Source organism: Physeter macrocephalus, chromosome 4 (assembly GCF_002837175.3).
Source record: "Physeter macrocephalus isolate SW-GA chromosome 4, ASM283717v5, whole genome shotgun sequence".
NCBI lineage: Eukaryota > Metazoa > Chordata > Mammalia > Artiodactyla > Physeteridae > Physeter > Physeter macrocephalus.
In genome coordinates this window covers 30,367,589-30,386,482 of record NC_041217.1, presented here as the reverse complement: position 1 = coordinate 30,386,482, position 18,894 = coordinate 30,367,589, and the positions used below count along the sequence as shown (strand labels likewise).

At 37.1% G+C, this 18,894-nt stretch overlaps 1 protein-coding gene across 9 annotated transcripts in view; it reads right to left on the bottom strand.

Moving 5' to 3' along the window:
• PLA2G4A (phospholipase A2 group IVA) overlaps nucleotides 1–18,894 on the bottom strand; it is a 164,823-nt gene that overhangs the window by 70,038 nt on the left and 75,891 nt on the right. For all 9 annotated transcript variants that reach the window (XR_008617046.1, XM_024133765.3, XM_024133766.2 and 6 more), the window contains exons 4-5: nucleotides 17,519–17,667; nucleotides 16,700–16,813 (exon numbers count right to left, since the gene is read on the bottom strand). Coding sequence is in view for 8 of the 9 variants with exons in the window: in XM_024133765.3 (XP_023989533.1) it covers nucleotides 16,700–16,813; nucleotides 17,519–17,667 (263 nt within the window). In the remaining variant the exon portion in view is untranslated. The remainder of the gene's footprint in view (nucleotides 1–16,699; nucleotides 16,814–17,518; nucleotides 17,668–18,894) is intronic.

The window sequence follows — 18,894 nt, the reverse complement described above, 5'->3', positions numbered from 1 at the left end:
ATATCCACAGAGAAAAGGGGTATTAAAAGATGTCTTTCCAGAGGCTATAAATCTGTTGTATAGAAAGGCCTTCTCAATACTATCCCTGCCATTAGTTATGAAAAATGTAACTTTGGATTGTTGAGAGAACCAAATGAGAAAATGTTTCGAAGTTTCCTGCACAAGTGTAAGATGGTGCTATTATTTTTATTACATCAGTTACCATAAGAATATAGCTAGAATGAACCTGTTGAATACCTTCAAATAGAACAGAACTAGGATATGCCTCTTAACATGGGAAGAGGATATTTTTTGAGCCAACATAAAATGCTATAGATTATTGGCTTTTTCTTTTTTGGTTTCAGGGGATGGAAAGAAACAAACTAGAAGGAGCTTTCCAAAATGTTAAAATAAGTTCATGGATAATTCTCAGTACTGAATTTTATTAGTAAGAAAAAGGTATGGAAATTACCTCTACAAAAATTTGCCTTTCCCACTAAATCGTAAGCTCTATCTTAAATAGGTCTCTATTACATGTTCATTTCACAGTATTTGGCATACAACATACAATCAATAAGTATCCATTGAATTACTGTGCATGTGTGTGTGGAGCGGGAGCACATCAGGCATCTTTTCCTGGCAAGAAATATCTCATTGGGAGATTGGTTCAAAATGGCGGAGTAGAAGGACGTGTGCTCACTCTCTCTTGCAAGAGCACCAGAATCTCAACTAACTGCTGGACAATCATTGACAGGAAGACACTGGAACTCAACAAAAATGATACCCCACATCCAAAGACAATGGAGAAGCCACAATGAGACGGTAAGTGGGGTGCAATCACAATAAAATCAAATCCCATAACCACTGGGTGGGTGACTCACAAAGTGGAGAATAATTATACCACAAGAGTCCACCCACTGGAGTAAAGGGTCTGAGCCCCACATCAGGCTTCCCTACCTGGGGGTCTGGCAACAGGAGGTGGAATTCCCAGAGAAACAGACTTTGAAGGCTAGTGGGATTTGATTGCAAGACGTCTACAGGACTGGGGGAAACAGAGACTCCACTCTTGGAGGGCAAACACAAAGTACTGTGTGCATCAGGATCCAGGGGGAAGTAACAGTAACTCCACAGGAGACTGAACCAGAGCTACCTACTAGTGTTGGAGGGTCTCCTGCAGAGGTGGGGGGTGTCTCTGGCTCACCATGGGGACAAGGACACTGGCAGCAGAAGTTCTGGGAAGTACTCCTTGGCATGAGCCCTCCTGGAGTCTGCTATTAGCCCCACCAAAGAGCCTATAGCCTCCAGAACTGAGTCGCCTCAGGCCAAAAAACCAACAGAGAGGGAACTCACTCCAAGCATCGGCAGAAAAGCAGATTAAAGTTTTACTGAGCTCTGCCCACCAGAGCAACACCCAGCTCTACCCACCACCAGTCCCTCCCATCAGGAAGTTTGCACAAACCTCTTAGATAGTCTCATCCTCCAGAGAGCAGACAGCAGAAAGAAGAAGTACATTACTACAGCCTGTGGAACAAAAACCACATTCACAGAAAGACAGACAAAATGAAAAGGTAGAGGACTATGTACCAGCTGAAAGAACAAGATACAACCCCAGAAAAACAACTAAATGAAGTGGAGCTAGGCAACCTTCCAGAAGAAGAATTCAGAATAATGATAGTGAAGATGATCCAGGGCCTCAGAAAAATAATGGAGGCAAAGACTGAGAAGATGCAAGAAATGTTTAACAAAGACCTAGAAGGATTAAAGAAAAAACACGTAGAAGAATTAAAGAAGAAACAGAGATGAATAATACAATAACTGAAATGAAAAATACACTAGATGGAATCAATAGCAGAATAACTGAGGCAGAAGAACGGATAGCTGACCAGGAAGATAGAATGGTGGAAATCACTGCCATGGAACAGAATAAAGAAAAAAGAATGAAAAGAAATGAAGACAGACTAAGAGACATCTGGGACAACATTAAACTCACCAACATTCACATTATAGGGGTCCCAGAGAAGAAGAGAGACAGAAAGGGCTTCGGAAAATATTTGAAGAGATTATAGTCGAAAACTTCCCTAACATGGGAAAGGAAATAGCCACCCAAGTCCAGGAAGCACAGAGAGTCCCAGGCAGGATAAACCCAAGCAGAAACAGGCCGAGACACATAGTAATCACATTGACAAGAATTAAAAACAAAGAAAAATTATTAAAAGCAACAAGGGGAAAATGACAAATAACATACAAGGGAACTCCCATAAGCTTAACAGCTGATTTCTCAGCAGAAACTCTAACAGCCAGAAGGGAGTGGCATGATATATTTAAAGTGATGAAAGGGAAGAACCTACAACCAAGATTACTCTACCCAGCAAGGATCTCATTCAGATTTGACAGAGAAATCAAAAGCTTTACAGACAAGTAAAAGCTAAGAGAATTCAGCACCACCAAACCAGCTCTAGGACAAATGCTAAAGGAACTTCTCTAAGTGGGAAACATAAGAGAACAAAAGGACCTACAAAAACAAACCCAAAACAATTAAGAAAATGGTAATAGGAACATACATATCAATAATCACCTTAAATATGAATGGATTAAATGCTCCAACCAAAAGACACAGGCTTGCTGAATGGATAAACAATGAAAAACAAGACCCATATATATGCTGTCTACAAGAGACCCACTTCAGACCTAGGGACACATACAGACTGAAAGTGAAGGGACGGAAAAGATATTCCATGCAATTGGAAATCAAAAGAAAGCTCTAGTAGCAATACTCATATCAGATAAAATAGACTTTGAAATAAAGAATGTTACAAGAGACAAGGAAGGACACTACATAATGACCAAGAGATCAATCCAAGAAGAAGATATAACAATTATAAATATATATGCACCCAACATAGGAGTGCCTCAATACATAAGGCAAATGCTAACAGCTCTAAAAGAGGAAATCGACAGTAACATAATAATAGTGGGGGATTTTAACAACTCACTTACACCAATGCACAGCTCACCAGACAGAAAATTAATAAGGAAATACAAGCTTTAAATGACACAATGGACCAGATACATTTAACTGATATTTATAGGACATTCCATCCGAAAACTGCAGATTACAGTTTCGTCTCAAGTGCACAAAGAACATTCTCCAGGAAAGATCACATATTGGGTCACAAATCAACCTGTGGTAAATTTAAGAAAACGGAAATCAAATCAAGTATCTCCTCTGACCACAACACTATGAAATTACAAATCAATTCCAGGGAAAAAAATGTGAAAAACACAAACACATGGAGGCTAAACAAGACGTTACTAAACAACCAATAGATCACTGAAGAAATCAAAGAGGAAGTCAAAACATACCTAGAGACAGATGACAACGAAAACACGACAATCCAAAACCTATGGGATGCAGCAAAAGCAGTTCTAAGAGGGAAGTTTATAGCAACACAATCCTACATCAAGAAACAAGAAAAATCACAAATAAACAATCTAACCTTACACCTTAAGGAACTAGACAAAGAAGAACAAACAAAACCTAAAGTTAGTAGAAGGAAAGAAATCATAAATATCAGAGCAGAAATAAATGAAATAGAAACAAAGAAAACAATAAATCAATAAAACTAAAAGCTGTTTCTTTGAAGAGATAAACAAAATTGATAAACCTTTAGCCAGATTCATCAAGAAAAAGAAGGAGAGGACTCAAATCAATAAAATTAGAAAGGAAAAAGTAGAAGTTACAATGGACACCACAGAAATACAAAGCATCCTAGGAGACGACTACAAGTGACTCTATGCCAATAAATTGGACAACCTGGAAGAAATGGACAAATTCTTCGAAAGGTATAATCTTCTAAGACTGAAACAGGAGAAATAGAAAATATGAACAGACCAATCAAAAGTAATGAAATTGAAACTGGGATTAAAAATCTTCCAACAAACAAAAATCCAGGACCAGATGGCTTCACAGGGGAATTCTATCAAACATTTAGAGAATAGCTAACACCCATCCTTCTCAAGCTCTTCCAAAAAACTGCAGAGGAAAGAACTCTCCTAAACTCATTCTACAAGGTCACCATCACCCTGATACCAAAGCCAGAAAAAGATACTACAAAGAAAGAAAATTACAGACCAATATCACTGATGAATATAGATGCAAAACTCCTCAACAAAATACTACCAAATAGAATCCAACAACACATTTAAAGGATTATACACCATGATCAAGTGGGATTTATCCCAGGGATGCAAGAATTCTTCAATATATACAAATTAATCAATGTGATACACCATATTAATATATTGAAGAATAAAGACCATATGATCATCTCAATAGATGCAGAAAAAGCTTTTGACAAAATTCAACACCTATTTATGATAAAAATTCTCCTGAAAGTGGGCACAGAGGGAACCTACCTCAACATAATAAAGGCCATATATGACAAACACACAGCAAACATCCTTTTCAATGGTGGAAAACAGAATGCATTTCCTATAAGATCAGGAATGAGACAAGGATGTTGACACTTGTCACCATTAACCAACATAGTTTTGGAAGTCCTAGCTACAGTAATTAGAGAAGAAAAAGTAATAAAAGGAATACAAATTGAAAAAGTAGAAGTAAAACTGTCACTGTTTGCAGATGACATGATACTATACTTAGAGAATCCTAAAGATGCCACCAGAAAACTAGGAGAGCTAATAAATGAATTTGGTAAAGTTGCAGGATACAAAATTAATGTACAGAAATCTCTTGCATTCCTATACACTAACAATGAAAGATCAGAAAGAGAAATTAAGGAAACACGCCCATTTACCATTGCAACAAAATGAATAAAATACCTAGAAATAAACCTACCCAAGGAGGTAAAAGATCTGTACTCAGAAAACTATAAGACACTGATGAAAGAAATCATAGATGACACAAACAGATGGAGAGCTATACCATGTTCTTGGATTGGAAGAATCAATATTGTGAAAATGACTATACTACCCAAAGCAATCAACCGATTCAATGCAATTCCTATCAAATTACCAATGGTATTTTTTACAGAACTAGAACAAAAAATCTTAAAATTTGTATGGAGACACAAAAGATCCCGAATAGCCAAAGCAATCTTGAGGGGAAAAAAACAGAGCTAGAGGAATCAGGCTCCCTGACTTCAGACTATACTACAAAGCTACAGTAATCAAGACAATATGGTACTGGCACAATAACAGAAATATAGATGAATGGAACAGGATAGAAAACCCAAAGATAAACCCACACACCTATGGTCAACTAATCTATGACAAAGGAGGCAAGGATATACAATGGAGAAAAGACAGTCTCTTCAACAAGTGGTGCTGGGAAAACTGGGCAGCTACACGTAAGAGAATGAAATTAGAACACTCTGTAACACCTTACACAAAAATAAATTCAAAATGGATTAAAGATCTAAATGTAAGACCAGACACTATGAAACTCTTAGAGGAAAACCTAGGAAGAACACTCTGACATAAATCACAGCAAGAGCTTTTGTGACTCACCTCCTAGAGTAATGGAAATAAAAACAAAAATAAGCAAATAGGACCTAATGAAAATTGAAAGCTTTTGCACAGCAAAGGAAACCATAAACAAGATGAAAAGACAACCCTCAGAATGGGAGAAAATATTTGCAAACGAAGCAACTGACAAAGGATTAATATCCAAAGATAAACCCACACACCTATGGTCAACTAATCTATGACAAAGGAGGCAAGGATATACAATGGAGAAAAGACAGTCTCTTCAACAAGTGGTGCTGGGAAAACTGGGCAGCTACACGTAAGAGAATGAAATTAGAACACTCTGTAACACCTTACACAAAAATAAATTCAAAATGGATTAAAGATCTAAATGTAAGACCAGACACTATAAAACTCTTAGAGGAAAACCTAGGAAGAACACTCTGACATAAATCACAGCAAGAGCTTTTGTGACTCACCTCCTAGAGTAATGGAAATAAAAACAAAAATAAGCAAATAGGACCTAATGAAAATTGAAAGCTTTTGCACAGCAAAGGAAACCATAAACAAGATGAAAAGACAACCCTCAGAATGGGAGAAAATATTTGCAAATGAATCAATGGATGAAGGATTAATCTCCAAAATATGTAAACAGCTCATGCAGCTCAATATTAAAAAAAACCAAACAACCCAATCAAAAAATGAGCAGAAGACCTAAATGGACACTTCTGAAAACAAGACATACAGATGTCTAAGAGGCACATGAAAAGCTGCTCAACATCACCCATTATTAGAGAAATGCAAATCAAAACTACCATGAGGTATCGCCTCACACTGGTTAGAATGGGCATCATCAAAAAATCTACAAACAACAAATGCTGGAGAGGGTGTGGAGAAAGGGAACCCTCTTGCACTGCTTGGTGGGAATGTAAGTTGATACAGCCACTATGGAGAACAGCATGGAGGTTCCTTAAAAAACTAAAAATATAATTATCATATGACACAACAATCCCACTACTGGGCATATACCCAGAGAAAACCATAATTCAAAAAGACACATGCACCCTAATATTCATTGCAGCACTATTTACAATAGCCAGGTCATGGAAGCAACCTAAATGCCCATCCACAGACAAATGAATAAAGAAGATGTGGTACATATATACAATGGAATATTACTCAGCCATAAAAAGGAACGAAATTGGGTCATTTGTAGAGATGTGGTTGGACTTGTCATACAGAGTGAATTAAGTCAGAAAAAGAAAAACAAATATCATATATTAACACATATATGTGGAATCCAGAAAAATGGTGCAGATGAACCTGTTTGCAAGGCAGAAATAGAGACACAGATGTAGAGAAGAAACGTATGGACACCAAGGGGGGAAGGCAGGTGTGGGGTTTCATGATGGGATGAATTGGGAGATTGGGATTGACATGTATACACTGATGTGTATAAAATAGATAACAAATAAGAACCTGCTGTATAAAAAATTAAATTAAATTAAAAAAAAATTTCATTGCTACTAGCGATAAAATCATGGGCTGGTCCCACCCAGACAGCAGTTCCTATGTATGGAATTCTATGGATAGAAATATTACTTTGAAGTTAATAAAATAATCAAGAATCCTAGTAAAAATGGAATTATACATACTCAGATGAACTGTAGTTCAGTTTTAAGTCAAAAAGACAATTGGCTTCTAAACAATTAATGTAATTGCTGTGCATTCTATCAATGAAAGCACTGCTCAGACCACATCCCAGCACATCCCCATTTCCACTTTCAAATGGAGTCTTTCCCAAAGAGGGCTTGGAAAACATTATATATTGAATGAGGTCACTTCTTCAGATATTTATTTAGAAAAATGAAACATGGGTAAAACACAGTCTGCTTGTTTTAAAGAATACATGAGAGCTGCTATTAAAATGAGACTAGATTTACGGTTTTTATCTCCAAAGGGCAAAAGCACCAAGGAAGAATGGAAATTAAAAGAACAAGAATACAGCTCAATATGAAGTTTGAGCTGACTTTGAGCTCAATATTTAGTTTCCAGTCTAACAAATGGAAAGATTCAAAGCTGGAATGGGCTTCCTATTCCCATGTGCCATCTCATGACAGAAAATGTTTGGGAAAAAGCTGGCTTCTCAACTGGCAGATCCCTAAATATTTTACATTTTAAAATATCTGATGCCTCGGAATTCCCTGGCAGTCCAGTGGTCAGGACTCTGTGCTTTCCCTTCTGAGGGTATGGGTTCAATCCCTGGTCAGGGAACTAAGATCCCACAAGCTGTGCAGCACAGTCAAAAAAAAAAAAAAAAAAAAAAAGAAAGAAAAGAAAAGAAAAAAATCTGATGCCTGAATATATCTAATGCCTACTTGTCCCAACAATTTAACAAAAGGAAAATTAACTGTGCTATGTTTATGGTCATATTTGTCTTCTCCATAAGAATATCCCTTCTGCATCCATCTGCAACATTTCTTGGCTGAGACATCCATGATCCTAGACAGACTGCTAAGACTCTTTAAATGAAAGCAGGATGAGAGAAGAGAAAACACAGGATTTTTCCACCATTCGGAGTGTTATAGAAGGTGCTGCCAAGTTTCTTGTCACATGGATTCTGATCCTTACTTCCATGTGTTGCCCAAGTGGACCACTCACAACCTGGAGGAAATTTAAAACTTTCCCTCTTGATGCGCTATGTTCAGACATGCTATGAAGACGGACATTCACAATCTCTCTGCGTCTTTCACCTGGAACATGGCATTCAGATAAAAGTGCCACAAAAATATGTGCTTCCTGTGAGGCATTAAACAATTATTGTAAACTCCTTCCCACACACTCCATGAAGCATCTCTGCATCACACTCTTCCAGGTGGCTTGCATTATCAAGGCAATTAGAAGGAAAGGTGATCAAATTTCCCTGGGTCTCCCCCACCCCATAATACTTAGCAGAAACAAGGACAATGAGGAGAGCTCCACCTCTTCTAGGAATTTTTTTTTTTTTTTTTTTTGCAGTACTCGGGCCTCTCACTGTTGTGGCCTCTCCCGTTGCAGAGCACAGGCTCCAGAAGCGCAGGCTCAGCGGCCACGGCTCACGGGCCCAGCCGCTCCACGGCATGTGGGATCTTCCCGGACCAGGGCACGAACCCGTGTCCCCTGCATCGGCAGGCGGACTCTCAACCACTGCGCCACCAGGGAAGCCCTAGGAATTATTAATGTGAGAAGCAGGCTGTACTCATTGTATGTTCTTGGGGGGAAACAACAATCTCTTTTTTGAATTCCACAGTGGAAAGCAATTTTAGATGCTTACAAAGGGAGATGTTCAGTTGGGGCAGGGAAGGGGAGTTTTAAAACTATTTAAAAAATAGTTTTAAAACTATTTAAAAATAGTTTCTGTCTATAGGAGAGAAACTATTTTTAAAAAAAGCCATTTCAGACTTAAAAATAATTTTAAAAGTATCTAACCCACTAATTCTCTTGCAAACTTCCCAGGGTCATTTTGAAATAATAAAGCTAATGCAACAAGCATAGTGCCTGGCATTAAGGAAGTCATTTAAAATTATTATTTCCAAAAGATGCACACAGTCAAATAATTTTTAACTTGAAAATCTAACCTATTAGTAAAGAGCTCATCAAATATGCCATGCCTTCTCTTATTAAAATACTCCAGTATTTACAAACTTCACTTTCAATAAAACTTTATTTTGAATTCTGATCCCTCCTGAGTCAATTTACTCTTTTTTTCCCCCCTTGGTAGAAACAAAGAGCAACTTATTACCATGTTGATTCAATAATCATTTATATCTTTCAAGAGAATTACATAATATTTTTTGCTTTGCCTGTATTTACCTGACCTATGCAAGATAGCAAATAAAATTATATCCAAAAAAAGGCAACTTTTGCAAAAAATCATGTTTCCATAAACTGTAACTTCATCCTATGAAGAAGTAATCATATGTGGATCTAACAAATAGGCAATTCAAGTGCAGAGTAGAAGTTACAATCCCACCAATACAAACAAGGTCACATGTAAATAAATTTTGCATGTTTAAAATTGAATGATACACTGCTAAAATCATCTTTTTAAACACATGTGACTTTTTGATAACACTAAAAACTAACATTTTTTTGACAGATATAATTGCCATATAACATATTAGTTTCAGATATGTAACATAATGATTCAATATTTGTATATAATGCAAAGTGATCACCACAGTAAGTCTAGTTAATATATCTAATTTCTTAATTAATTTAGCATTTATTACCAGGAATCATATAATCCATCACCCAAGAATTCAGGATAATTGTGTCTCCCCAGATAACCCAGACAGTCTTAAAAGATTTGAAAGATTAATAAGTACACTATTTTCCCTGTAGCCATGTTTCACTCTTTCACACAGAGTTTTCTTCCTTTTGACAACAATCTCTTTGTTCTTAATTTAAGGTCCCTTTTCTTTATGTGGACACTGGAAATTCAGAAAGAGCTGTGTAATCATCAGCTATCATACAATAAACCAGATTTCCTAGAGCACTAGTACCAAGCCAAAATACTATCTTTTTTTCTCCAAATGGAAATCTCTCACATTCTTAAGTTTTTCTCTTTTTTAAACTTCATTTACTTTCATTATGCCCTCTGAGCACTTCCCAGATTTTCTATATTTCCCGTAAGTGCATTCAGAAATGAAAGTGTCTGATGTGTGTCAGGCTGGGTAACAACAGTAAATAGGCTGAAAGTGTTCTAGTCCCTGATGGAGCTTAGGTCCAGAAGAGGACCCCAAGGATACAAAAGCACTCTAAAATGCCCTGTAATTTAAAAGTTATAAACTGTAGAAGTATGAAAACAGACTCACTTAAGTTTTCATTGCTAGTGTTCCAAAATAAAAATGCATTCTCTCATAAAGCCAGGAATTGTTTGACCTACGTCTGAACTCTGCCCTGCATCAATGTAATGGCATTCACATCTTAGCCAAAGATCTCCCAAATTTCTCACAAAATTATATATTTCTCTTGTTTTCCCTCCAAAGTCTGCTTGGTCTCATTCACTTTGCTAAATTGTAGTCTTTGTCTTCACACATCAATACATGGTTTTCCAATGAAATCATCCTGATACTGACTCACCATCAAAACTCCCATTTTTTAAAAGTCTTGTCACTATCTCTTCTATAGAACTCTCTCATTCATTTTCAAGTTGCAATCAGGAATGAGCAAAAATCAAAGAAAGCCTTCAGGCAAAATTAGATACCACAGAAACCGTGAGACATGGCTATTTTTAAACAATAACACTAACTTCTAAATAAATATGTCAAATTAAAACACTACACAGTGGAAAATCAGAGGCTACCTTCCTCAGAATTTTGGCCAAGATAAAGATTCATCTAGAGAATAAAGAAGTGTAATTTTTCCCTGTCTTAACTTCCAAATCTTAGCATGCTCATGATTTTCTTGAAGTGGGCTACTTTGTTTACACAAAACACACTAAATTTGGAAGAAACTCTTTCTGCGTTAAAATGGGATATTGCAACCCAAAGCCACACTTAATATATTCAGTAATGGGTGACTACAGCATTCTTGATTTTGAACTGTGTTGAAACAAATGATTACTAACTTTATAGGCTCTACCCGTATATAAATAAGTTCATTTCAATCAGTAAATTCAAACAAACAAGTAAGTGTAATAGTCAGTTAAGTCAGTTTCATGAAGCACTTGACAAATAGTTCAATCTGGCCAGTATAATTAAATGAGAATATCTAATATTTATTTACTGTTTACTGGGCCAGGCACTGTTCTAAAACTCTCCATGTATTAACGCATTTAACCATAACCACAACCTTTAGAGGTAGGTATGATACATATACAGCTCTGTTTCACAGATGGGCATGCAAGGTGAAGAGAAAAAAAATAACTCGTCTGACATCACACAGTGAATAAGTAGCCGAATCATGGTTCCAACCCAGACGGTGGCTGTCTGACTCTGAGCCTGGGGTCAAAAGCTGCACGTCCCACCAGTTTTTTGCAAATGACAACTCTGACACTCTCTAAACTTATGATTCCAAGCACAATCTAACCCAGATTTTATAAATGTTAGCTGGGAAACAAAACTGTGGACCCAAATTGGCTTTCTCCTTAAAAAAATAAAATAAATAAAAATTTAAAAAAGAGAGAGAGAGAGCATTCTGAAATTGAGTTGAATGATAAATCATCGTCTCAGGAAAAGCTGAAAAAATTCCTGCTTTCCAACTTTAGCTGATACTCACTGCCACTAAGCAATCATTCCATTCCACTCTTACTGACACATTAAAGCTAATGCTACACTTTGTTCAAGTTACCCCGTATTCCTCATACCTGCCACTTTCGACAGAGGTAGTCTGCTAAAGCTGCATCAGCCTTCTTATTTTCAATATCAAACATTCTTTATCTTTACCTACCAACTTTTGGTTTAGTAATACTTCTGAGGAAAAAGCCAAATCCTGTTTGCTCTAAATTCCCCATTACCTGGTCAAAAACCTTCCATGACTCACTGCTGTCAATAAGATAATATCTAAATCCAGCTTCCTGAATTTGGGCTCTGCTAAAGTTTGATCCCCATGTACCTGTTCTTCCCTCACGTACAAATGCTCTGGTCCCCTGGCACTTGTCTAGACACCATTTCCTGAACATGCTTGTCTTTTCTAGTCCCGGAACTGTGGGCAAAGGCTCAGGCTGTTCTCTCCACCAGAATGGCCTTCCACCCCTTTAGTGATCCAACCACATCCTTCCTTCAGGAACAAGCCCATACCATTGATAACCACCGTAACCCACAATGGTCCACTGTAACCCCATGCCCCGTCCTCATCTGTTACTACTCTCCCTACTACTCTCTGTGTTCCAGCCATGCTCTCCTTGCTGTTACTCAACAAGCCAGGCAAACTTCTGCTTCAGGACCTTCCTACTCAGAGTGGCTTCTCCCCTCAGGTATCATCAGAGATGCTTTTCTCAGCCACAGTTTTGGAACTGCATTTGCAACCCTCTTCACACACATATGCATAGTCTCCTCTCCTCCTTCCTTATCTCTATCACTATCCAACACAGGCATCCTTTACTTATTTATCTTACTAAGTAGAATATAAGTTCCAGGAGGGTAGGGATTCCTGTTTTATTTATTTATTTATGTATGTATTTATTTATTTATTTTATTTCTGAATAGGTAGTGCCTAAAGACTATCTGACACACAGTAAGTGCTCAATAGTGATTTGTGAAATGAATGAATGGATGAATAATTCCTTCTTATAAGTCTCATTATATACATTGTCCACACGATTTATTTAGCACTTACAATTATAAATTTGTAAATAATGAACTTCAGTTGATATACTGAAGTCTTTAGGGGTGAAGCATACTATTGTCTGCAGTTTGTGCTTCAATGTATCAAGATGGGGAATTCCCTGGCGGTCCAGTGGTTAGGACTCCACAGTTTCACTGCGGAGGGCCTGGGTTCCATCCCTGGTCGGGGCACTAAGATCCCACAAACCACACGGCACGGCCACAAAAACAAACAAACAGACAAACAAATAAATAAATAATGTATCAAAATGGTTTGATGGATGGACAGATAGAAAGATATGTGAAAAGCAAGTAGAATAAAATGTTAATTGTAGAATCTAGGTAGCAGTTATATGGGTATCCAATGTAGAAATATTTCAACTTTGTATATGCTTGAAAATTTTGATAATAAAATTTGAAGCAAAATATAATGCCTTAGAAAAGCCTTTTTTGACTATATAAACTCACTTGCCCACCAACTGTTCTCTATCACATCCCTCTATTTTATTTTTTTCATAGTATTTATCACTAGCCGATATTGTGTTGATTATCCTTTTGCTTCCTGTTGCCTATTTACTTTCCCCATCAGCATGCAAGCTCCCTGGGAACCATCATCCACCATGTCCTCTGCTGTTTGCCCATCACCTAGAATATTGCCTGGAACACACTCAGTGTTTAATAAATAACTCCTAAGTAAGTAAATCAATGAACAGATGCCTCAAGAGACTGCTTATTATATTACTTATCAGCTTATACGTGAATGCCTACTCCTTTCCAAACAGACTATTAGTTCCTTGAAAATGAAACTTTTCATAGCTTTCTTAATATTAATCAAAGTTTTAGGTACACAATAAAGGCTCAGATTCTCATATTAAAAAATAATCTATGGATAGGGCCGTACTATAAAACTGCATAATAAAGATTTTTTAATGCATTATCATGTTTTTCCATACCTGTAAAATGGGAAGCATTGAAAACTTCTGGGTAAAAATAGTCAAGTGAAAAATAAGATATTCTTTCCAGAGCACAGAATTTTATAAATTAAAAAGTATTTAGAAATAAGTTAATGGAGGGACTACCCTAGCGGTCCAGTGGTTAAGACTGTGCGCTTCCACTGCAGGGGGCACGAGTTCCATCCCTGGTCTGGGATCTAAGATCCCGCATGCCTCCCTGTACGCCCCGCCCCCCCCAAAATTAATGGAAACCTTCATTTTAGAGATGAAGCAAATAAGACTCAGAGAGAAAGAATGACGACTCAAACACTCTAGAGGGAGGTTAGTAACAGACAAAATGAGAGCCCAGGTCTCCCGGTTCCCAGTTTCTACCGAATGGGTAGAGCAGGACCCTGGGAATCTGGCAATCTCCACTTGGAGGCTCCTGTTCTTTCTCCAGCTGGCTCCTGGCCACAGAAATGCTCTAATGTTGACCCAGTATGAGCTTTTGGATGACAAAATTTTGAAGGAGTTTTTGCTAATAATGTCTTGGCTTGAAGCATAAGTCCTTCCTTTGCCAAACTCAAGTGGTCTTTTTATTATACCAGATTGCCTTAACGATCTCCAAGAACTGTTTATAAATCTCCTCTCCCACATGATTCCCTCGCAACTTGTTTTCTCTTATAACCTCCGTGAACACTGTAGACAAAAGACAGTCCTCCTCTGAAGGATGGTGATTCAGGAATGAGGAGGGGCTGGATGGCTTGCTTAGGACACGCCACATGGTCTAGGGGACAAATGGGGGTTCTCCCCAACCAGCCATTACGCATTTACTTTTCTCCCACTACCATCACAGGTCACCAACTCAAAGAACTGTCATTCAGATGAAAACTACAAAGGACTCTTGAGAACAGTGTAATGAAAGAAAGCTGTTTGGCCAACTGTTTTCTCAAGCACACTAAAGAAAATAATTATGTAAGCTACTTTAAATTCAGGAATGTAGAAAGCCTTTTTTAGAGCCCCAGGGTTACACACCCAAGCATAGGAAATGACAGGAGGAGAGGAAATGCATGTTTTCCTACAGTATCTTCTCTTAAAATCAGTCATTGCATCATAGACTGAAGGGCAGAAAAAAAACATTATATTTCAGAAAGGCCAATTGTGCTTATGAAGCCCTCAACAAGGGTTTATTGAGAACCAATCCTAGCAACATGCCATAGGTATGGTCTGTGGATGTTATAACATTTAGCCACTTCTAACTCTCTATCCCGCTGGTCACCAACATGTACCTGCCAAGCCATGTAACTTGTCATGCCCCAGCTTGTTTTATTCTTTCAAAACTCCACGCCTTTGCAGTTTCTACTAGAAACTAGAATGCTCGTAACTGCTTCTCTGCCTACTGAAATTCTATTCTTCACAAACATTTATATACTGCTTAATATGTACCAGGCAATAAGCATTATATGTGTATACAGATACATCTATGTGAGTATTATGTATATTACTATAATCAATTATTGTTATATATTTTATATGTAATGTTATATACTTAATATATAAACTAAATAATATATAATCATATTTTATGTGAAATTATATAAATTATAATTAATTACATCTAAATATATTTAAATGTAATATACATTATAATCTATAATTATATGGATATATTATATATAAATATAACTAACTCATGTAATCATAATGATTCTCCTATGAGATATAATCTCCACTTTACAGATGAGCAAATTGAGATTCAGAGGAACTAAGTGATTTCCCCAGGATGAAACAAATGGTAAGAAACAGAGCTGGGATTTAAACACTAAACAACCTGGCTTCAAATGACAAGGTATTAACCACTATGTTCACTGTTCGACTTGCTCAAAATCATCTACTGATATGGAGCCATCTCTGGCCTCCTCTCACAACATAGTCTTTCTTTATTCTGTCTTCCCCCTGCACTCTGAACACACCTCATTGATACTTATCTTACTGTGTAGTGGTTTCTTTTCATCACATGTATCTCCCTATGTTCATTTCCTTTTCCAACCCCTACCTCACCTCCACCCCAGATGAAGATAATTGAGGGAAGAGCTTCCTGTACCATATTCTTCTTTATGTGCCTTGAACACAACACAGTGGTTGGTAGACTCCAATAAATGTTTGAAAGAAGAATGAATGAAATAACTTTAAAAGAGGTAAACAGAAATGTGGGCAGTGTATCTCTTAGCACTGGGTAGAAAACATATAGAAGACATGCTTCCTGGAGCAGCTAAAGGTATCAGCAGGGAGTATGTGACTGGAGTGTCCTCAAGGCAACTGGGTCGCTCTGATTACATGAACTGGTCAGGTAGTCCTTTGGGCTTAAGTAAGTTTCTAAATAGGTATATACTCATGGAATAAATATAAACTATGTATTAGGTCTGTAATTAGGCATGCATAACCAGTAGTCCAGTTTCCTGACCAGGATTTGAGTTTGAACAGTTTAAATGATTCAGTCCCAATGAACAACACATAATTATCATGGGGGTTCAGGAAGAGGTCATTTGGGATGCTAACAGTTAGGAAAGGAGGTAGGAGTTAAGGGATAAGGAGATGTGAGTGAGGGGAGAGATTTGAAAATCATTCCAAGGGACAAAAACACCAAGCTGCTCCCAAAAAGAAGAAATTAATACATTAACCAACTTTCTGAATCCTGGTCTACCAGTTGCTTACATTTCTCGCTGTAAACTACTACACTAGTTTCCTGTAAAATTCAGAATCCAGTGTTTGCTCTGTATAAATAATTTCTCTAGGGTTTTATTAATCTTAAATAAATTATTGAAATTTCAGAAATGTAGCAAACCTAAGAAAGAAAGAAAGAAAGAAAGAAGGAAAGGAAGAAAGACTAGGAAGGAAGCAAAGGAAGGATTTCCAAACATTAAACTCCAACTTTCCAGGTTAAATAGATTTTATCTGACATAAGGTTGAAAAATAATTCATTGTGCTGCTTACTTGGTTGAAAATAAAAGGAACCTCTTTCTTCTCTCCCACTTTCATAGAAGATATTGGAAATATTGCTGTCCCGAGCGTTTCATCCATGATGTAATTGGCATCCATCAACGTGATCTATAGAGAGTAAAAGGTAGAGCAGAGGTATCAAATTTTTCTGGAATCTTTGGAAGTTATATCTATAATCTCCATCACACTTAAAAAATGAAAGTTCTCAAGTGATATTTAACAGTCATTTGAAATCCTCAATATTCAACTGGTAACAATACTTTGTCTTTTGTTTCTGAATGCCACATTTGCTTCTAACATAATAAGTAATTTTTCACTTTCCTGATTGACATTATCATACTTTGAAAAATGAAACTTTATCCCCTCTCAGGGGAAATGCTATTTTTGGAATATGAGAAAGAAATTAATGTAGAAAATCTATGCAACTATTTTGGAAAAGATCTATGTGAACTTATTTTAAAGCTAATTATTTGAACTTTAAGCTAATAAAGTTAATTTATTTTAAAGTCCTAATCAATTGACAATATTTTTATTCTATTGTACTTGGATCCTCCTCTTTCTAACAGAACAAATATTTCCTCCAAAGCACATGAGGAGGATAACAGATTCTTCCCAGCCCACCTAACTCCTGTATTTCCCACTGGACACTCACATAGCTTGATGTGCAGTAGCTAGAAGCTCATCTACCATATACTACACAGCTGGACTCCAACTACATCAAACTGAGAAGAATGAAGGCAGTGAGGGGACAAACTCAAGCATCAACCTCAACATGATGATGGCCATCTCACTGTCCCCAAAGGACTCACTTACCTCCAAAACATTGTCCTGATTAGGATCCAAAATAAATTCAAAGGTCTCATTCCACACAGGGTTTATGTCATTATTGAAGTGTTTTGTTCTCTTCCTGCTGTCAGGGGTTGAGGAGATGAAAAGTTCCACATAGGGGTCTGGAGTGTCAACTATAGACAGTAAACACAAATGAGAAGGGGGCAAAAATGTGATTAATTCCTAATTTGTTTTTATTAATATGTGTTATCAGATCATTTTCAATGAATCTGCAATAGCATGTTCAAAATGTCTAAGACAAAATGATATATTAATAGAAGAACGTCATAGGTTATATACTATTTACATATTATGTCCCTGCACTTCCCAACAGTCCTGTGAGAGGGAATCATCTATTTGGTACTTTATTCAGAATTCCTCTGTCCACCAGAGGGCATGGTCACTGCAATCAACAACTCAGTCCAACTGCTAGACAATGATAACAATCTCACTCAGCTAACCACAGTGTAATCTTCACCCCAGGACTACGATGGCAACAAGATCATGAGTTCAGGATCATCATGATTGTTTATATTAGAAAAAAAATTAACCTACTATGTTATTTGCCAAACAAAATAATGAAAGTCGGTGCGGCATAAGTATTGCTTGTAGTTATAAGGCTGCCTTGTATGGTTGTACAGGTTGTGCACTGAAGAACTCTAAAGGGAGGCATTTACATTAGTATTCAACATATATTTCTCTATTTATTATGGCGGTATTCAGTAAGATGGAAGTGGGCATCTCAAGGAAGTGATAGCTTTTTCTGTTACACATAAAGATCCCCTGAGGGCATGATATGGGTGCCATTTTATTTTTTATTTATTATTTATTTATTTATTTTAAACATCTTTATTGAAGTATAATTGCTTTACAATGGTGTGTTACTTTTTGCTTTATAACATAGTGAATCAGTTATACATATACATATGTTTCCATATCTCTTCCCTCTTGCGTCTCCCTCCCTCCCACACTCCCTATCCCACCCCTCTAGGTGGTCACAAAGCACTGAGCTGATCTCCCTGTGCTGTGCGGCTGCTTCCCACTAGCTATCTATTTTACGTTTGGTAATGTATATATGTCCATGCCACTCTCTCACTTTGTCCCAGCTTACCCTTCCCCCTCCCCATATCCTCAAGTCCATTCTCTAGTAGGTCTGTGTCTTTATTCCCATCTTGCCCCTAGGTTCTTCATGACCTTTTTTTTTTCTTATATTCCATATATGCGTGTTAGCATACAGTATTTCTTCTTCTCTTTCTGACTTACTTCACTCTGTATGACAGACTCTAGGTCCATCCACCTCACTACAAATAACTCAATTTCATTTCTTTTTATGGCTGAGTAATATTCCATTGTATATATGT